Source organism: Cuculus canorus, chromosome 1, assembly GCF_017976375.1.
Source record: "Cuculus canorus isolate bCucCan1 chromosome 1, bCucCan1.pri, whole genome shotgun sequence".
Lineage (NCBI taxonomy): Eukaryota > Metazoa > Chordata > Aves > Cuculiformes > Cuculidae > Cuculus > Cuculus canorus.
This window is the reverse complement of record NC_071401.1, coordinates 68,003,688-68,025,708: the sequence shown is the minus strand read 5'-3', so window position 1 is coordinate 68,025,708 and position 22,021 is coordinate 68,003,688. Positions and strand designations below refer to the sequence as shown.

At 41.7% G+C, this 22,021-nt stretch overlaps 1 protein-coding gene across 3 annotated transcripts in view; it reads right to left on the bottom strand.

Annotated features, from left to right (window-relative positions):
- Window positions 1-22,021, bottom strand: part of AFF3 (ALF transcription elongation factor 3) — a 328,608-nt gene that overhangs the window by 46,856 nt on the left and 259,731 nt on the right. For 2 of the 3 annotated variants that reach the window (XM_054087687.1, XM_054087700.1), the window contains exon 10: window positions 704-872. In XM_054087687.1, coding sequence (XP_053943662.1) covers window positions 704-872 — 169 coding nt within the window. The remainder of the gene's footprint in view (window positions 1-703; window positions 873-22,021) is intronic. The other variant, XM_054087694.1, reaches the window with a different exon arrangement.

The window sequence follows — 22,021 nt, the reverse complement described above, 5'->3', positions numbered from 1 at the left end:
GTGTCTGTTGAGCGCTCTGCCGAGGTGAAAGTAGAAGGTGGCATAGCACTGGCAGTTTAATTATAATTTGGCTAGGCCTTGTCTACATGTGGAAATTTTCAGTACTAGCTTTCCAGATGACAAGTTTGGGCTTAATGTTTTGCACTATGAGTAATTCAATTTAGTCCATTTTGGAGGTGGATTAAAATAAATCATACAAAGGCAGCAGTAGCAGAGAATAATTCACTTAGAGAGTGAGGAGAGGGAAGTGTGTGAGTGAAGAACAACAGTTGTGCTTTAAAAATCCACCCTCAAACTGATTTTATAATAGCTTCTCTGTGTAGAGAAGCCTTTAGTTCCCTTGCAGTGCTGCGAGCCCACATCAGGACTTACGCACTAAGGAAGCCATTGCTATGGAGGCAGAGTTGCATAAAACTTCAAGCAAGCTGTGAGCCTTGCAAGGAGCTCCACACATCTCCAATTTGAGGAAAATATCACAGGGTTGTTTCTTTCTCATTTTTTTTCTCCAAATGCTTTATTCTGCCCCAGGATCCCCAGCCACTTGCATTTCACAGCACACCAAGGGTTGACCCCTGGGGTCCTTCCCTTCCGTTATTTTGTGCAGCTCCCTGCAGCCTCCTTCTGTTGGCTTGCCTGGAAAAAGATCTGAGTGGGTGTAATAACGGATTGCCACCCTTAAATCATAAAGAACAGAAGCCCTTACCTCTGGGCTGGAGTAATGTGAGGGCTTGCTGCCGTCACTCTCGCTGGAGCTGCTTTCGCTCTCTGAATCAGACTCTGAGCTGGTCTCGGATTCACTGGAGCTGCTGCTGCTCGACCCCTTGCTGGAGAGTCCTGAGGCTCGAGCATTGGACTGCGGCACCACCAGGCTGCTAGCCCCACACGAAGCCCATCATCGAGTGGGGAGAGAAGAGAAGAAAACAAGAACACAAAAAACCCACATGTAAAACCCATGGTGGTTTATATCTGAATGCCTATGAGCTTGCCTCTACTCCTAATGAATGGTGAAATGAGTTCAACATTACATTATTATGACTGGGGGCAAAATATGGAGTTACTCTCATATCCATTTAAATCCATAGCCTTTGATATCTCTTCTTTATCTGAGGGAGGATCATGTTTTCACTTCAGCTTGTCTCTTTTCTCATTCAACAGACATTTTAGGATATATTAAAAATGTCAAATGTTAAAAAACAGTATAAAAAGCAGTCTTACACTGTCTAATGAACATTCTGCACAGAGGTGAAAGCAGGAGATGAAAAAGGTGAACAGTTAAGAAATGGAGTTGAACTCCACAGTACCAGTCATTTATTAGTAGCAATAGCAATAAGGATAATAATAAAATGATAATAATAGCAATAATAATACATCCTCACTGGAGCTTCTGACCCCCACCTTTTGTTTGCACACTCCATCACCTACCCGTGAATGATGTGGTTACCTGTATATACCATCTTGATATTGACAACTGCAAGATCTAAGACTGATCCTGCAAAAACTGGAAGAGCTCAGGTTTGTGGTTTTGCACAGCAGCTGTGCAGCGCTGTCAGCAGAACTCCCTGCCTTCCTAAGAGTTATGTTTGCATGCAAGTGTTTGCATCATCAGGCCTGACAGCAGAAGAAATGTATACTTTCCTGAAATAGTTGACCATACATATTAAAAATATCACAGTCATAAAGACTTGAGCGTGAAATGTCCTATTAAGTCATCCAGCTTACTCCCCAGGCAATGGAAGATTGTTCCTTAAAGCAGGGTGCATTTTCTACTGAGTTGTCCAATTTGATTTTAAATGACTTGAATCCAGCTTTTACTTTTACCCCTGGGAAACTTCTCTGCAAACTAACCCAAATTCCACTGTCAGAAATTTCTCCCTACATTCAACCTGAAGTTGCCCTTTTAAAATTTATTGTTGTTACTTATTATTTCATGCCATTACTAATAGTTGTATGATAAATGATCCTCCTCCCTTTTTGCTTTCACATATTTGCAGACTGCTTTCCTGCCCTACTTCAGTAATCTTTCAGATAAGTCTTACACATTTACTTCTTCTGATCTTTCTTCGTAAGTCATTATCTCCTGGGATATGGGATAATTTTTATGTCTCTTTTCTGAACTCAGTCCTATTTGTCTATATCTCTCTGATAACAGGATGCCCAAAACAGAGTGCAGCATTATAGATGGGTTCTCACTAGAGCCCTACAATGAAGGGCTATTACCTTCCTGCTCCTTGATATGTTGCTTCTGTAAACAAATACCCAAGCTGTGATGGAATATATAGTCCATTAACACTCCCACATCTCTTTCAACACTGCTTTCTCCAGAATTCCTCCACTGATAGCTACATTTTAGATTATTTGCTTCCAGAGAGATTAGCTTGCTTTTTTTGATTCATACCAGATCTCATTTTCTTCTTTACTGCACATGCTTCTAGCTCCTTTTGATTTATTTCTCTGCCCTCGGAGGTGTCTGCAGCAGCTTCTAATTTAGTATCAAATGCAAACTTAATTAAATGGTTATTCACTTCCTTTTCCAGATCATTAATGAGACTGTTAAATAAACCCCACATGAAACACACCGGTACCGTAATAACCATCTCCTCCCAACTCCATTCACTGGTGTTTATCATTACCCTTGTTTATGGTCCATCAGTCCAATATTGTGGCTAATGCAATGTGATATCAGTGATGCATTTTGTGAGAAATAATATCTAATAATTAATTACAGTTCTGCTATGTTGCACCTAATGAATTTTCTTTACTTGCTAATGGTGCATTTCATTCTGGAAAACTGGTACCTGACACCTGACACAAGCCACATATGACAGGCAATTTCTGGGGCTTAGAAAAGAGGCCAGGCCATCAGAGATGCAGTTTCAACTCCACGATTCCCCATGGCTGCACACTTCCTGGCCCTATCCTCACCTCCCCTAACATATGCTAACCTTTACCCACCGGACCACCTGTCTTACACAAGCCAGTACTTCCACTACATCTCTTTCGCTAGGAACTTGCACAGGTGCCTGTGCCATTGTGGCTACAGAGAATTTCTAATTGCTTGGGGAATTGTGCTGCTGTTGGAGAGCTTTCTGCACCCGTTGAGGCATAGTGGGGCCAGGCAGTGCAGAAAACATCACCTGTGATCTCACCTTTCTAATTAAAGCAAGTAAAATAACCAGGAGAGGGAGGAGCTGCCATCCATTTATATTTTTGACCTTCATTTCCACCCTTGTAACCACCAGGCTGGAGAGAGAGGCAATAGTAAATGCTCATGCTCTGGCAGGACAGCTCGGTGCTACATGCATGTTTGCAGAAGTGCCTGCCAGCTCTTGGGAGGCGAGAGGTCTGTCATCATGCACAGGCATTAAATGTACCAATTACAATGAGTGCCTTTAAAAACTTGCCCTCTGCTGTTTCTGTTGTTGTTCATGATGTCTCTTTGTCTACCCAGGTAGGTGTGGTAAATACAAGCCATTTGTATAACAGCATTAAGGCACGGCTGTGCCTGAAAGAGAAACAGCTCATAAGCTTGTAAAAATTTTCCTTCCTGGAGAAGGAAAATTGATGTTTTGTGTACTGCTTTGGGACAATGCAGTTTTCCACTTGTATGGATTGCCCAGTAAACTCTAGATATAAGTTGCTTACTTATATTAACAGATTACAGTCAGTCCCTTGCTAATAAAATAGTCAGAGCTACATAAAGGCCATTGTGAGTAAGTTTTCTGGTTTTGATTTTTTTTTCTTCCTCTTTTCTTAAGGGAATATGAAAAGATAACTGCCTTTTCTGACAGTGTAGCTCAGGGAATGCTTTTGACAGTGTCCGACTCTGATGGATTTCCAGTCTTCGCCACAGCATTGTGACTGTTGCTTGAAAAGTTCTTCAACATCACAAAACATCTGCACATTTATGTCCTGCCCCTAGTGACTGTGGTTTTAATTTTTAAACCACCATTTTTGTTTGGCATTGACTGAAGTATTCAGAGTTGCTATATAGGATATGAGGGAGAAAAAAACCCACGGTAATATTTCTTTCCTGTTGTGACATGAAATGTTTTTCTAGGCTGCTGAATAGAAATTGTTACTACAGCCATAGATATAAAATATAACTGTTGGACTCTTCACAAACATCTGGAAATCTATGTCTGCTGCTCTAATAGTAGCCAATAGAGTACAAAACTTTAACATTACAATATTTTCTCATTTATGCTGATATTGTTGAAGCCTGCTGTGCCCCTTTTACCTTTTCCATTTTTAAACACAGCATATTCTTATAAGGATCATCATTATATCATTGTGACCAGGGTGAAAACAGTTACACGTTTCTTCACGTATTCCTATTAAAAAACGACCATTATTTTAAATAGGCAACTTTCATTTTGGACTGTTCTTCCTAAAGTACATAAGCAAGATCATGCAGTCAAAATAAAAGACCTATTTACATTTTAATGACTGGCACATAACATTCATGCATATTTTGCTACTGGCTTATGCCCCAGAATTAATTACTACATCACAGAAATTATTTTTTTTTTTAAGCAATTAAACAACAATTTGGATAAGAACTACTGTTCTTTATAGCTCTTGATCAGAACATGCACTCTCTGACTTGAGAGAGTAAATATCTGGTAAAGTTGCCAGAAGTTCGGTAATAAGACCATTTAATAACCAACACACCATTTCAAGTTTCTCATCAGGTATCTCCCATCATTGGCTACATGGGATTTGGGCACCTAAACACTGCACAAATCTCCAACAACCTATCTGCCTGCACTGCCTAGTGCACAGGTCAATCTTCTCTGAAAACCTGCTAGATACCTCACAGTTTCAGTTTTTCTCAGATGTGCAGGTTCAGAAACACAGTGATTTGGGGAGATTAAGACCTCTTTCCCACTTCAACTATTTTGTGATCCAAGTTGAGACATGGAGCCATCTCAGTCCCTGGAGAAGACTGAGAGGTTCGTTGTGGTGGGACCAGTTATCAGCTCCATCCGAGTGCATGACCATGGGCAGCCTTTGAACAGCACCATGGTGGTTTAAATATTCATGCAGAAAGCTGTAGGCATTTTGTATTCAGCCAGTGGAGAGAGATTCCCAAATCAGATTGCCTCAGTGGCCCTCTGGAGACCTCTTAAGGTTAATTGTGCTGGATCTGGGTCCTACTCTATGCTTCATATTAAGCTGCTGCTTACAGCTGAGCTGCTTTCTATGATGATAAATCATGGCATTCAGCACTGGCCACAAGAAGTTCCTGGGCAGCTAAGCATATGCTGCACCGCAGGAATTCAGAGCCAGAATTTCAAAGGCAGACAGCATGGATACCTGGTCAAGATACAAGTAAAACAGATGCAATTCTTTACCAAACTGCAATTATTTGGTGACAATTTTAAAGGGGTTCAAAGGAGAAAAATCTTTCCTATCCTGCAGAATTTGTGATCCCAGGTCTTCACTGCCTTGCAGTATGAAGGCACTTTATACTTCCTTTACACAGGTATGAATGATTGTCAAGAATGCAAGGCAAGGTGGACTCAGGTCTTGAAAAGACTGTGCCAAGAAAACATCAGAGTGAGCCTCTGAAATACTTTTCAAGCCACAACAAAGGCTATGCAAATGCTCATGCTTCATATTTTGGAGTCTAAAACTGTGTAACTTTGCATTGCAAGAGTTGTAATCAGGGCCACCTTATCAGCTACAGATAGCTCTGTAGCGCTATCACACACTGTCTGCTGTACTTGTTTTTGTGTCTGGAGACAGAAGGATATTTAGCCAGTGTCATCTGCACAGCTGGGATCATCTAAACTATTTTCCTTCTAAATCTCACCCTACCTTACTATCCACGAAGCACTGTGCTACTACCCAGTGTCTCGGACTCCCCATAGGAAACAGGAATATAACAATAAGTGTGAAGAGCTGACTTTAACAAACAAATGATACTGTTAGGGATCACACTGTCAACACTGAGAGGTAAACACAGAAGGTGATTTGAATTTGTAGATGTCATGAGTGCTCAAGAAAATCCCAAGAAAGTCTGTATGAATGCTTGCAGTATTTGAAATACGCAGAAAATCTATCACTGCCTGGAAGATCAAGGCCAGTTGTAGGAAAACAGGACTCTGAAACAGACACCAGTCCCTTGGCTCGTATAAACTGTCATAGCTCCATTGACTTCAATTAGACTAAACTGATTTAAATCAAGCAGTAAATCTGACCAAGATTCTGAAATGGTATTTCAAACTCAGTGATGAAAACATATTCCATGGTTTAAAGGAGGTCTGTTGGCAGAGTCTCGTTTTTCATTCCAGATTAAAGTATCTGAAACATCATTTCCTTCTCCCCTTGAAGCCAACCTAAAACCCAGCAAAGGTCTTTTATGGAAAACTCTTTATTCCTTTGTTGCAAGAAGCAAATTCCACATGGTTCTTCCTCAAAGCACCAACTGAGAACATCATGCCAGGATCTGTATAATTATCTCTGCTGCCTGGCACTGAAGAAATTGCATGTCTTCCATGCACACAGTGGGGTATTCCTGTGTTGATAATGAATGAATCACAGAGGCAACGGAAATGCCCACTTCTTGCTGCTGCCCTTGTGTATTTTTCAAATTCTGTTTCAGTGAAGACATTAGAAACACGCTTACCATGGGGTTCTATCTGGACTTTAAGGATGGGTTGTCAACCAGAGGGACCTGAACAAGCTGGAGAAGTGGGCCTGTGAGAACTCCATGAGGTTTAACAAAGCCAAGTGCAAGGTCCTGCACCTGGGTCGGGGCAATCTGAGTTTCAATACAGGATGGGGGATGATATGATCGAGAGCAGCCCTGCAGAAAAGAACTTGGGGTGCTGGTCGATGAGAAGCTTGACATGAGCTGGCAATGTAAGCTCACAGCCCAGAAGGCCAACTGTATCCTGGGCTGCATCAGAAGAAGAGTGGCCAGCAGGTCGAGGGAGGGGATTCTGCCCCTCTGTTCCTCTCTTGTGAGACCTCATCTGGAGTATTGTGTCCAGTTCTGGAATCTTCAGCATAAGAAGGATATGGAGCTGTTGGAGACGGTTCAGAGGAGGGCTACAAAGATGATCAGAGGGCTGGAGCATCTCCCATGCCAGTGCAGGCTAAGAGAGCTAGGATTGTTCAGCTTGTAGAAGAAAAGGCTCCGAGGAGACCTTATAGCGACCTTCCAGTACCTGAAAGGGGCTACAGGAAAGCTGGGGAGGGACTGTTTACAAAGGCTTGTAGTGATACGACGAGGGGCAATAGGTATAAACTGGAGAGAGGCAGATTCAGACTGGAGATAAGGAGGAATTTCTTCACCATGAGAGTGGGGAGGCACTGGCACAGGTTGCCCAGGGAAGTTGTGGATTCCCCATCCCTGGAGGTATTTAAGCCCAGGCTGGATGAGGCCTTGGGCAGCCTGATCTAGTGGGAGGTGTCCCTGCCCATGGCAGGGGAGTTGGAATTGGATGATCTTTGAGGTTCCTTCCAACCCAAACTATTCTGTGATTCTATGATTCTGTGGCTTGCAGATCAGCCCACCCCAATGTTGTAACAGAACATACGGGGATATTTTCTGAGAATGTACAATGCCAAGAAACAGCACCATAAGGATAGCCTACAGAACGAATATGGATGCTGTCAGTTCATTTCAGGCCCAAATCAGGCTGAGAAAAGGGAGATGGTAACATAAATTGTATAATATGCACCTGCTTGAGGACAGACAGATATATCCATGTTTTAAAACAGGAAGGCTGGTTCTATACTTAACATACAAATGTGAGTATAAGGAGACTCTGCTCTAGTTTTATCTCTGCCATGTCAATTCTTAATGACCAAATCAGTTGACACTTCCAGGGCTTCGGTCATCATCCTAGTAATACGTAGGGACGACCAAACTTGCCTGTCTTCAGTGTGTTAGGAGACATCCTTTGTTATTCTTTAAAAATCACCTGGATATCCTTGTTCTGAACACAGTACAGCAGTGACATAAATTTATGGTTTTGTACCTTTGCTAACCGTGAGCATGAAACCAATTAACTGAGTTCTTTACAGTTAATGATTGTCAAAACCTATCACTCACTACCAAAAAAAAGCAGCTAGCCCTGCTGTGGTTAGCTGTTTGGGTCTGAACACACAAAAAAGCACTTCCCTTTCTTCAGGTAAACGATTTCCCAGGAGTCTGTTAATATCTTTAGGAAACAGAGAAATGTTTTCATACCTCATTCCTGTAATGGATGAGGTATGAAATGGGAGTCATGATGAGTGAGAGTCCTGGAGGTTGTTCGGCTTGTCACAATATATAATGCTTCTGTGAAAGCACTGCATTACTTTAGCTGCACCACCTTTGCGCAGCACAACTAATAAAGCGCAGCTGCCAAGAACAGAGTTCATAGACTCCACCTATATTTTAACACTGTCCTTGGGAGTTGCTTAAATAGCTTGTGCTGACAAGACTACTAGTATGATCCGATAATGCAAACCTAAGGTAAATCAGGTCTCTTCAGAGAGTCAGGTGTGCCCTGTGCGATTGCAGCTTAATTGCTGGAGTAGTCACTGAAGAAAACGGATAGGCAAGCCTGTTTAGCAAAAACAAGTTATGAAGCTTACGCACACAGACATATGAAAAACCCTCAAGAAATTTCAGTCTGGCAAGGGGGTATCTGCTTAAGGCCTGGCTGATACTGGAAGCAGCACAATCACAGCTCCCACCTGAAAGGAATATGGTAGGAAAGGGAAAATCACTGAGAAAACCCCTTGGATATAAAAAAACACCTTCTAAAATAAATGCTACATAAAAATTAAGAGTGACACATCTGTATAAATAGCCCTATCAGAAGGATCACGTGCTGAGCTATCTGAGATGAAAAGGTCCAACAGACCTGGAGCAGCATTAGTGTGGGGATGAAGTGATTAGTCAGCAGGCTGACAGCTGTGCTAGGAGCCTGGTGCCAGATTCCAGTGTGTGCTTTCCACTGCTGCCAAGTGTTTGCTTGTCACTCCACATAAATGGAGCATCAGCAGTGTTTTATTTGACCTGCTCACAAGAAAAATAAAGCAACTCTGACTTCCTCGGTGTGTTTGTCGTTGACCTTGCACCAGCTGAATATGAGCAGAGAGAATCCCTGGTCCAGGAAAGTTAACTCTTTAGCAGAAGAGGAATGATAGAGCCTTTTTACCTTGATAGTATAATTATTCTCTTAATGGCTTGAAGCAAAATGACTTAAAAAGTGACAGGCACAGCCTATGTGTTCTTTACCATCCTTGGAACATGCCCTTGGACCAGTGGCCTGGAGAATGATGAACAGCTTTGAGAATAGCTCATGAACAGCCACCTACCTGCCCTGAGTGTGAAATCAGGAAACCATTTCTACGGAGACTTTTGAGGGGAGTGGGGTGTATGTATGTAAAAGTAAATTGTAAGTGGATGAACTTGTAGAGAATATTTTAATTTCCTTCTGAGACCGAGGGCAGTTCTTTTTGTGTGTTGTCCTTCATGAGTGCTCCACAAGTTTTATTTTCCTCTCTTTTCTTCATCAGTTTTGTTGTGTTAGGAACTTTCTATGTAAGACACCCTCTGCTGTCTGAGGCCAATTTCTGATGTTGGGTGGAAATCTGACATGGTGTCTTTGAAATAAACGTCTGAAATAGAATGTAGAACACCCACTTTTTTCGACCTTTAATGTCCTCAATGTGCAAAGGTTCCCCTTTACAGTGGCTAAGAGTGAACATCAGTACGTGGTAAGCAGCATTACTCAAAGGACTCTAGTCCTCACACCAGATATTGTTTTTCACTCCAAAAGGCCCAGGAAAGGGCTGATAAATCTAGATAGATTTTGCAAGAAGGAAAAAGAACTCTTTTGAGCACTTTTACACATATGGGACTAGTGGCTGAGACTGTGGTCAGGCATAGTTTTTCCATATCAAATAATTCTGAAGCTTTGGAAGTCTTTCAAGCACTTATTGATTCCTTGTAATAACAAAGTGCTTTCTTCTGGACACTGCTACTTTCCAGTCATTCCTCTTTCCCAGCTGTCTCCCTCCTCACTTTGAGGAAGTTCCTTTCTCAGCAGCATCAGGAGTTGCTGCATACAACAGAGAGCAGTCTCTAGAGAGCATGAGTTCATTTGCTGACGGAAGATCAGATGGCTTAGGTTCATTAAAGAAGGTAAACATCACTAGAGATGACCTCAGTACTCATGACATAAGTAATAAATATGCATGCTTTGCATTGGTTTTCATGATAAGCCAGATATGGAATAGGAGCTCAGGGCTGGGCTACCAAAAGGTCTCATTATAGTGGGCTAACGTGAAAGTAAAGATGTCATGAGTTTCTGCACAAGCTCTTTTGGTCAGACAGAAGCATTTGAAATGCTGAATCCTACCATTTGAAGAACTATTTCTGGACTGATGGTCCTTCAAGAGAGAGGGAGAACTCCACAGGAGTCCCTTTTGTACGAAATCTTGGTGCCACATGTGACAGTAGGAGAGGAGATCCTTGCACTTCAGTAAAATAAGAAATTAGGAAGTTACACCTGAAGTCAGTGGTGACAGGAAGAAAGACTCTGATTTAGTGGGGGGTGAATGGAAATACAGAGTGGAAAGCATGACAAGGACTAAGATCATTTATAAGTGAGCTTGCAAGAAGTCACTTGAACACCTCATCCAAGCCAATTTTCTGGCATTGTGAACAAATAAGTTGTGACTCATACAGTCAGGACTTCAGCTGTTGTGGAGGGGCATAAAAAATGACTCAAAAATAATGCAGCTGACTTAAATCAAAGTGGAACTGGACCCTCTTTGTCAGGTATTGATAAAGCTGGCCAGTGAGGTATAGGATAGTGGGTTTGTTGGCATCCAGTTTTTCCTGCTATTGACTTACAAAGAGACCGACCTACTGCCTAACTTTGTAATTAAAAAATGGCTTCTGAATATTCCTACCTCTTTTGATTGGCTAGAAGGAATACAGGAACCTAAGGACTTCTTAAACAGTATACCTGGTATGCCCAACACCATGTCCATTGTGATCTGGATGGGAAACAAGGGAGGTTTAGTTCCTCCCTCTTTGTAATTTCCCTTTTAGGGATTAGTCAGCCCTCTCCACTTGTCCTAAAGACCGGAGCTAGTACGCAATATGAAGAACTATATCCACTCCCAACTTGGTACTCTACTGTTTCATTAGACCACTATTAAAAGCTGATCCTTTATCAGGTTCAATTATATCAGTAGCACCCATCTCAGGAATAGACCCTCCACTAACATCTTGAAGGTGATTCCAGTGACTTGGTCTTTGGTAGGATAGGCATCAACCCACTGTTGCAAAGATGAAGGTAATTAAGCATTGAAACAGATCACTAGTGAAGATATGGAACATCAGCCATGACAGTTTCAGAAACTAAGTTAGGCAAAGGAGCAAGACAAAATGTTCTGTAGAATGGCATTAATCTACCATTTTCAAAATATCTCATCAGGAGAATTTGATAAGACTTCTCTGGAAATCAGCCCAGGTTTTCTTGTCTCATTTATTCCCTAATACAGGAAGTATATGTACTTCCATCTAAGAAACAGCAATTTTTGCTTGTGAGTGACAGCTTCATCAAGGCACAGAAGACAGCCACCGCAGTGCAGCTGAGAAAAATCCTTGTCTACATTAGCCTACCTTCACCTTATTTCAGAGTTGCTATTAACATAACTCACGTTGTGGCTGGCCGTCTAAATGGACAGCCTTTCGTAATCTTCAGACACAGTCGTACCTCACTTCAGCATGGCAGTCTTTTGCCTCAGTCAGCAGGGCCCCGGGTATGGTTCTGCCTTGCAAGGTCTCTCGCTAAGCTTTGGGAGTCCAAATACAGATGAACTTGTGCAGATAAAATTACTAACTACCATAATGGCTGTCCAAATGGGTGCAATAAATTTCAGCGTGAGACAAACTCTCTCAGGTTTTACTGACTCTTAATGTTGCTGCTGCCAGCTTTAGTGTTACTCTTTGACTCAAGCCATATTCTGTTGTCTCCCAAAGGTCTTTTCGGCCCGTCAGCTCTAATCAATATGCTGCCTTGAGAAGGAGCTTGTTTTAAGTAGGCTTGCTCACCATAAAGAACCGTATAAAGAAAATTTGACTTCTACTCCTTGTCAGCATATATCACTCGCTGTGCAGAGCAGCATTTAGATGGTCTGTTAGTTGATTCCAAGTGCTCTCTTTTTTATGTTTCAAGAAATGACAGATGCCTGGAAAAAACACATAGTTGTTCTACAGAAGACATTAGGCAGACTCAGGAATGGCAAGTGGAACAGCTAATAAAGCCCAGAATTGTAGCAGAAAGGATGTTAAAAGCTAATTAGTTTGAGATTATTTGAAGATTTGTAAAAGCTTCTTCTGTTCTCATTTTCTGATGTAAATACAACCTGTTTTCCAGCAACACGCATAACTATTTTAATATGTTTTTAGAAAAAGTTGCCCAGGATATGCTATTTATCTATTATTGACATACTGGTTCAAAATAAAGGATGTTCAAAATCAATTTTCAGCTACTGAATATTTGCCTGTGGTGCAGTCTTAGGTTTTAAGGGGTCTGAGTCACAGAGGAAAAAAGTCTTCTCCCATTCTGACCAGGCCCAGACTCTTGACCCTTTATTCTGGCTTAGTAGCATTCCACCTTACAGCTTGGATTGGAGTAACTGGAATCGCTCATTCCAGCAGGAAGGTTCTGACTAGCTAGGATATCAGGATCTGACTCACTGTAACCCAGCAACACAGTGCACAGGTACTTAAGAAAGGATTTTAGAATAGAGAGCAGCCCCTAATAGTAACTTTTGCTGTGCCTTCCTCAGTTATAATGTGAAAAACAATGAATAAGTATGATAAGCACAAATATATAAGTCTCTGTTAAGAACGAGCTATATAAATTGCCCTTTATAATTCAAAGGAAAAATCAAATGTGAATTGCATCCTTTTGCTAGATTGAATCCATGGAAAGCAAACTTGAGGATTATTCATGCACACACAGATGATGAGGGGAGGCAGAAATAAATTACAAAGCAAATATAATTTTGTTTTCTTTATTAATCTAGAATGTGGTACCAATGTGTCTGGACTCAGTGGCTCCCCAGCTGCACTTTCCCGCAGGATGTTATCAATTCTTTATGTCTGTGAAATGTGCTACCAACTAGCAGGAAAAGCACTAGAACTGTATGGCATTTTAATAAAAAAAATTGGTCTGTCCCAATGTAGTTAAACTTATATCTTCCAATATACCTTTTCAATCCATATCTCATATGTTTTGCTGTTCATTAACTGCGATGTATCATTTTAGGTTTCTTATGATATTACATTATTACTAAGCCAAGGCTAGGTGCCTTTGCCTATTCTTCACTGTATCTTTTGTTCTTCCTGCCTCTCCCAAGCCGGCAAAAAGGAAATACGACAGCGGGGAGACGGCACAGGAACAGTAAAAAAATATTGCTCATTGGTGCTGCTTCTCCCTTGCAGTGCCACAACAAGCCGTTGCTGCCTTCTCCCTCTCTCTGCCCCCAGGCTAACAGCCCCTTTCTGGCATTCTGGTCTTACCTCAGTATCTCACCCCTCTGCCTGCCTGAGGTCACGCACCATCTAGGATGTGCTGTGAAGTGGAGAGCCTCTTCAGAGCATGAATTTATGTTTAGCGGTATGATGCAGCAGGGAGACTGTTAAAGGTGTAGGAGTCAACAAGTGTTGCTGCTAGGAGTTCAGGGCTCAGCTGTGAGGATATACATTCAGTATTTCTTTAAAAGTGCATCAGGTCACCTGCCTGCAGCTGGGAAACAGCTTGGGGAAAGCTGAAGATGTTGCACAAGAGCTTTGCAAGAAAACATCAGATGGACAGATAGATTTCCAGGAGAGTATGGTTTTCCATAGTCAGTGCAGCAAGAAAGTAACTCTTTGGGATTTTTATTTTATCACCCTGACATGAATTTAAACCCTGCTAGACAAGCCTCAGCTTGGGGAAAAAGATCAAGTGTTGGGTCTCTGCCATTAGCTTAGACGCTAGGGGACAGGGTTAGATGACTTTGTCGATAACTAGCTTGAAGACCCCAGCAGGCCTTCAGACAGTTTTATTAATCATAAAAGTCATTAAAAATAGCCAGTTCCTCAGGGGCAAAGTGAAAACAAAACCTCAGAAGAATGAATCAGGGCAGGCATCTCCCATTCCTAAAAGCACTCTGTTCACATTCTGTGCAGGGAAATGAAAGGGAATACTTAGGAGTGAAACTTCCAAGCAATATAACCAAATTGTTTCTCAGGGAAAGGGCAAGCACTTTCTTATGGACTTAGACTGCAATAGGGAAATATATTGATAGGTTTTGTGTACGGCTCAGAGGCACTGAATTTTCAGACGGTTGAGTCTGAGACTTGCATGTCACATCCAGAATCAGCAAGATAGTTTTCCCTTTTGCCTTTGTGCTTGGACTCTCTCACTTTTATAGTTTGCTCTTGTTTCTCTCCCTCCACCTTATCTTTTCCTTTCCTCCTTGCATTACTCTGCCTTTTTAAAAAAACAAATGAATAGACATAACCTTTAGTTGTCCCTATGCCAGCATCTATCTAGTGCTTGTGCTCTATCTCAGCAGTCTTAAGCTGCCTTAGCCATATGAAATGTTAGGCTCCTAAAGACATCTTCTGTATCTCAGAGCTTCTCTAGTGACTCTAGGTGCCTATGTTCAGGTACCTGAATCCCACCATAACTTTGTCACCTCACAGTTGAGAAGAAATCCTTCCAAAGCAACCCGAGTGTAAAAGAAAGCATTGCTATCTTCCTTGGCCTGCAGACAAGAATCAATAAAAGGTATAAACTTTCCCATAAAAATTAGCTTTATAGGGCTATTGACCGCAAAGCACAATGGTAGCTTAAATATAAGCATTCATTTCTCTTAACTGGAACGTTTTTAATGGCAAAAATCCTATGGATGTAGATCTAGGACATAAGGCAGGCAAAAAAGATGACAGAGGAGAACTGTAGGTGGTGGGAAGGAGAGGAAGCTTGCAGAGACAATTTTTCTGTAATCTGCGGGGCTGGTGACTAAAACGTACACTAGATGAATGATGCATATTTTCTGCCCAGATCTCTTGCCTTCCTGGAACACTAGACATAATTTTTGGACTTCTATGGCCTGGGCTTGGGAAGTCTCGGATGAGACTCAATGTACCAGTATAAGCAAAGAGGATCAACCGTCTGGAAAGCAGCTTTGCAGACAAAGCTTGAGTGTCCTGATGGACGTTTACTATGAGCTAGCAATACTCTCTCGAGGCGAAGCCAGCCAACACCCGAGGCTGCAGTAGGGACAGCACTGCGAACAGATGGAGGGAGATGATCCTTCCCCTCTACTCAGTCCCAGTGAGACACATGTGAAGTACTGAATCCAGTCCTGGGGTCTGTAATACAAAAGAGACAGGAAGCAACTCCAGCAAAGTGCTGTGAAGATGAATAAGGGAGTGGAGCATCTTTCAGATGAGGAGATGTTGAGTAAACTGGGAGGGATAAATACCATATTGGAGGGAGTAAAGAACACAGAGCCAGGCTCTTCACAGTGGTGCCCAGCAAAAGGACAAGATGCAGTGGGCACAAACTGAAATACAGGAATTATCACTTTAAACATAACAAAAAATGTATTTTTTTTTTTCTGTGATGATGGTTGAACACTGGAACAGGTTGCCCAACAAGGCTGTGAAGTCTCCATCCTGGGAGACATTCAAGATCCATCTGGACATAGCCCTTGGCAACTGCTTTAGCTGACCCTGCTCTGAGCAGGGGTTGGACTGGATGACCCCCAGAGGTACCTTCCAGCCTCATCCATCCTATGACTCTGTGTGTCAGACTATAGTGCTCTCTGGGACACACAGCTCAGTGGGTTATGAAGCCCATCCGAGAAGCTAGATAACTATGCCAGCACAGAATTGTTCCTGAGCTCCATTGGCTGTGAGTGTCCTCCTGTTGTGTGTTCAAAGCTCATTTAAATGTCCACATAAGTCATTGCCCCAACCTGACTGAAGTGTAGATTTGGCCTCGGTCACCAACACCGCAGCTGAAATTGTGTGCTAGCTGCGTATCACATGTTGTCAGTTTTACCCACTGCTCTATCCTTTTGCATGCTACTCCTTGCTTGCCAGAGTAAAATGGACTCTGGGGGTGTTATTAGGTTCATTTGCTGCACTTAGTGTATTTTACAGCAGGTGGAAGGTGCAGCAGCAGCCTCAGGCTGAAAAACGTCCTTCTCCTTCAAATGTTTCTGAACGTATTTCTGAATGTGGTCAGCAGTGTCTGAAGCAGCCCACCAGGTCTTCTTTTATTTATTTAACTGCACTTTACAGCACCTCCCTCATTCTATAAAACCTTACTATTAGAAGACTGCTTTTAATTTTTTTTGGAGTACCTCTCAAGTGCTGCCCAGAGCAGCTGCTGACAGTGCCAATGCACCAAAAGCTGCAAAATCTTTCCTTTTTGAAATCAAGCGCAGAAAAGATCCTAATGAAATAATGGACTAATGTGGGCATTTTATCTATGCTGCTCATAAATTAAATTTTGAACCTGGCAATTGCAGGGTAATTAGGAGGAGAGTAGCTTTCCCGCAGGAAAATGTATTTCCTATTCTGCCTGCCTGACACACTCCAGTTTAATTTTTCCTTTGTTCACTCAGCTTAGAGAACAGCAGTTACCAAAGGTGATAGGCTAGTGGCAGTTTTTGAATCATGAAGAGGCTTAGCACAGATGGGAGAAAAAAAAATGGATAGGTATCACTAGTAATTAAAATAATTTTGAATTAAAGGAACTATTTCAATAGTTGCTTTTTTACTATAATCGTCACCACATAACGTATCTTTAAGAATTACTAATACAATGAAATAATAGTGGAGAATGAGCTAAAAAAGACAGCTTTCTAAACAAGTAACCTCATCAGTGAGAGATAAGTAATGTTTGGGCAGACATTTCAGAACAGTAGGTGATGCCATGGCTCTGATCACTAACAGCCATGCGATTTTTTTTAATCCCTCCTTCCCCCTTTGGCCCTAACAGAGAGGCACAGGAAACAGAGCAGGAATTCCCATCTCAAGTGGCCAGAAGAAGGTTTCACATTATTAAAATAGATGATTTCCTTCATCTAAGAGCCTCTGAGAGGCATAAATTACAAATAACATCAAAGCAAGTGAAAAGTTTTAGAGACTGCTGTCAAAGAGACTGCTGGGATTTCCTTGGTAGATTTCCATTTTTAAGGAGCCTCAGCAATTTACTTTCTTTCTCAAAACAATTCCATATGTCTGTGGATTATTTACGGTTGTTTTGATTTTTGTTGTCAAGGGTTTTAAAGAAACAATATTGCAATTATTTAACATGGGGAAATAAAGTTAGACAGACAGAGCCTGCAGTAACAAATTACTGGGATGATCTCATTGACTAAAACTTTGAAGACTTGCTCTGTGCTCTCCAGGGTTAGACAGCATGAGTTTGGATACAAAGAAAAGCAGTATAGCTAACTGGAAATAACTACAGGCCTGATGGCCTACAAATACAGCAACTAATTATTCAGGTTGCCATAACTGATTTTACAGGATGAAATACCACGGCAAGCGTGTGGCACAAGAATAAGGGCTGTGAGATATGCTGGCCCAAGTTTGAAGTAGACCTGAGAAAACTTTGTTTAATGATTATTGGAATTCATCTGATAAAAAGTGCAAAGGCCAGCTGTGGTGTTAGATTAAAAGTCATCAAGGCAAGCTGTGAACGAATTTGTTTTGGCTTCCTAACTTAGGGTAAAGAAGTGACTATTATTAGAGAAGTTGTGGAGAGACTGTGTGCTGACGAGGTTATTAGCTAGTCCTGAGGAGGTGACTCCTGCTGAGTGTGGGTTTTAAGTGCTTCCCCTGCAGGGAAACGTTGTCATTAGTCACCGGGACACAGATCACGCAGGAGACTGGTGTGTCACCTCTCAGCCAGTAGTTCCTGCTTGCGAGGCTACTAGTACATTCAGCAGTGACCTACAAACTAGATAGAAGACTCAGACCTCGGGCTGTGAGAAACATTGCCGTTTCTCTGGATCACCAAGCAGGAGATGCCAGTTTTAAGCTGTGTTGTTATGTTGGCCTAAGATTCTGCTGTGTTTTGCTGGCAGCCAGCAATCCTGTGAAACAGAGATCCTTAGGAAGAAAGCATGAGTCTGAACACTTTAATTTCCTTTAAAGGAAGGATCGCTCCTTATTTCACGTATGCACAAGCACATAGGTGTTTGGCCAAAGAAAGAAAAAGGGGAAAAGGTCTATATTAATTGTTTCTAAACCTACAAGCAAATGACAAATTCTTAAATCTGTCATTTACTGCTTGTGAATTATTCAAAAAGTTATTCATAGTTCCTATCTAGTAATTCTTCAAAAAGTATTTTCATAAATGCTGCATCAATAATTTAAAAGCTGCAACAGCATATGATTTTCAGAGTGACCTCTGATTCGAGTTTGATAGCCAGGAAAGGATAAGAGCAGAAGACTAATCATACGTGATAATCATGTGACATGAGAAGGAAATGCTAAACTGTGCATCGCTAATGAGTTTGCTCTGATGGATGTACTTCCCTGGCCTGAACTGTAACAGCACCAGTCCTCCATGCACCACTGGCAAAGACTGAAGAATATAATCTTTGATTGCTTTACTCAATGCCTTACGTCAACTTGAATGTTTGTGAGGAACTTGGTTGAAACATGAGCTGGCTTCTCTTCCTTTTTACCTGATAGAAAACTAACTGGATATAGTTCCATCTCAAGTCAAGCTTACAATTTAAAGCTGATTACCTTCTGCATTAAATGTGTGTGTTTGATAACTCAGAGCTCTGATTGATTGGTTCGGGTCTTGATTGTGACTGATTTGATGACTGTGTTGTCCATCGTTAATTAGCTTGTTGTGGTTCTGCTATTATGACAATGTGGTTTACATTTGTTTGCTTATTTATATACAGGGCTGACTTATTCAGTCCAACTGTATCATGAGTCATGTCAACCAAAGATGTATATCACTTAAATAAGATACTTCCCAGGCATGTGGCCCTGCAACCAAACAAATAACTCTACTCCGCACAAGATGATATCAAGATTAAAACAAAACTATTAAAACACTGTCCTGGTTCGCAACTAAACTAAAAACCACTCAATTGCAATACTATCTTTAACAAGCTTTTACCAGGTACAAGACAAACCTAAGGCAATCGCTTTCTAACTAAGCAAACCCTGTTTACATCTCAGCTTTGGAAACATATGTTGTTAATTTTAGAATTGCAGTTGCCATGTGAGCTGGGTGTCACTCCTAAAAGAAAAGAAAAGCACAACTTTTGGGGATAATTATTTTTTCAGCACAGGTGCAGAAAGTACATTTGATCATCCTAAACATTCACACAAGCTAAACTTTGACTCAGTCGAGCTGCAGTATAGCTCAGTCTGTTATTTCAAGCATGGTATGGCCTTAATAAAAAGTAGTGCAGAATTTAATAAAGGCTTATCTTGCCTGGAACCAGAATTTGCCTTCCCTCTATGATCTCCCTTTTTTTCATTGGCTAGACTACTCACATGTTTCACCACTTCGTCCTTACAGTTCTTGGATTAACTGGAGAAGTGACTGGTGGGTCCATGCAGTTATGGAGCTTGCAGTTACCAGTGCCTTCAAGCTAATCTCCCAGCTCAACAGCTGAACACTGGTGCATGACATCCCTGCGGAGCTCAACGCCACTGCAGCCAAGGAGTGCATTGTGACACTGCAGTTTGTCTTCTCCATGTGGGGCAGTGGGAATTCATTTACCATACATTCTCTCATTAACCAGAGAGGGTATTCATAGTCTGCTGTAATATATTTAAAAGGCTGATGTGGTAAATTACTGACATACAAACAATTCAAACCAGATCCCCAATTTACTGCTGCTGCACAGTGATACTAGACTTTTGGCCATAAAAACAATAACTTGAGTAGGGCAACTTTGCTGTAATTGCCTGGTCTAATCAACCTGGGAGACCTTACACAGGCAGAGGAAGACAGAATGTACAGTGGTTAATCACAGAAAATTGTCATGTCTTTTGTAAATCTAAGAAATGGTTAATGCTACATTTTGACAAAATGAAAGAAAATAATAAAATACATTTCTTAGAAAATAATGTGGTGCTGTCTCAAATTAGCTAACTACTTTAACTGCTAAGGAACTCGTTGGCTTTAACAGTGCCCTTTGTCTGCACGGATAAAGAATATGCATGGGAATAATGCAAGGCTGCAGGAGGGGGCAAATATCTTTGAAACACAAGGGATAAATTCCAGGATAATCAGGTGTCAACCTGGTGCGTTTCACCAATATTAAAGCCATCATAATTATTTAGGAAAATGCATATATTTTTACACAACACTCAGAAAACATCCGCAGTCTGAGGTTAACATTTGGTTTTAGCTGACAATGCTAATACAGAAAATGCTAATACAGAAAATGATATAAAAAGGGAAGCTGAACCAGAGGTCACAGTACATTTCTGTATCACAGAGTGATAATATCAGAGGAGTGTTCAGGTTTTGCTGTCTTCTCAAACTGTTCTCAGGATCTGCACCATCAACTTTGCAGTTGTTGCTTCCCTCTTCAGCTTTAATAGAGAAAGGTGTTGTACTGTGAATCCCTCCAGCAGGAGGAGGAAAACCGAGGGTCATCCAACTGCAGGAGCCCCAAAGTAGGTTCTTTTGAGAGATCCACCGTTCAGCAGCCCTATTTCAAAAACATAGGCTACAGCTTTCATCTTGGAAGCACAGTGCTCTTTTCTGCACACTGTACATCTTCCTGCAAGTCTTGGGTGGTGTTTGCATGAGGAGGGTTTGCACCAAAAAGTTTCAAATTGGAAAAACGAATATGCTTGTTAAGAGGTTTAGCAGATTGGAAACCTGCCAGGCTTTTGCAAAACTGCTTATTTTTTCGGTCTTCACTCTTTTAGTTATTTTTGGTTTTATTGAGTGAAGGACAAGCTCTATCTCATTAAGTGAAAACAATAGAGTGAGAAGTTGGAAATTGCCAGGAAGCCTGGGAAAGACTGACGCTCAGCTGAGATTTCATTCCATGTTTTCCTGTTGACCTCACAGGCTCTTGACACAAGAGCTCTGAGTACATTAAAGAAAGGCCACAGTCTCATTTGGTCCTGTGAACATTGGCAATATGTTATAGGGACAATATACAAGCTTGAAAAGGAAAAACCGCAGCAATGTCCTCATGCCCTGGAGGTTTTGTCTGGTGCAATGCTGTTTAACCAGAGCACTGTGAGGTTTTAAATGGCCATATGAGATTTATAGTAGGTCATGACCAGATCTCTTTTCAGGGCAAAGTTTGAAAAGTCTATTTGTCTGAAAATTTAAAAAAAGGAGTCTGGTAATTCTCCAAGGTTTTTCCTCTTCCTTCAGGCAACTATTTTTGCTTGACCAGAGTTCCTAAACCCTCCCCAAGAGCCCTTTTAATGTGGGAAATTTTGTCCTAGTGTCTGCTATCAAAGGAGTAATACCTAGGATATAAATATTTACAAACCCACTCTAACGCCACATGGTCAGTATCAAGCTTATTAAGTCTTAAAAAAAGGGACATCACGACCTTAAAAGAAGTGGCTTCAGGAAATCAGGATTTGAGGGCATTATTAGCAGGGAAGAGTGATAGTTATTGCAGGGAACTGAATGGAAAAGATTCAAGGTGCAGGCAGAAACCCCGTGTCCAACTGATGGCACGGCCACCCCGCTCTGGGTCTGGCAGCTGAGGGGCAGCCCTGGCTGGGTGGGTGGCAGTGCCAGCCCCCACTGCTGCCCAGCTGGGGTGTCCCCTCACAGCTGCTTCTACTGCAGAGCAGGAAGAAAGGTTGTCTCTCTCCAGCATTGGGGGTCATGTCAACCTTTTGGCAGGGGGTAGTGCTTGTGTAGCCTCCTCTGCCAGGCTCTGTGCATGATTCTGCAAGCCAGCAGGGATTGTCTCCCACTGTGTGGCCATGAGGTTGGGGCAGCTGTAGGAGGATGGTGGGAGATGG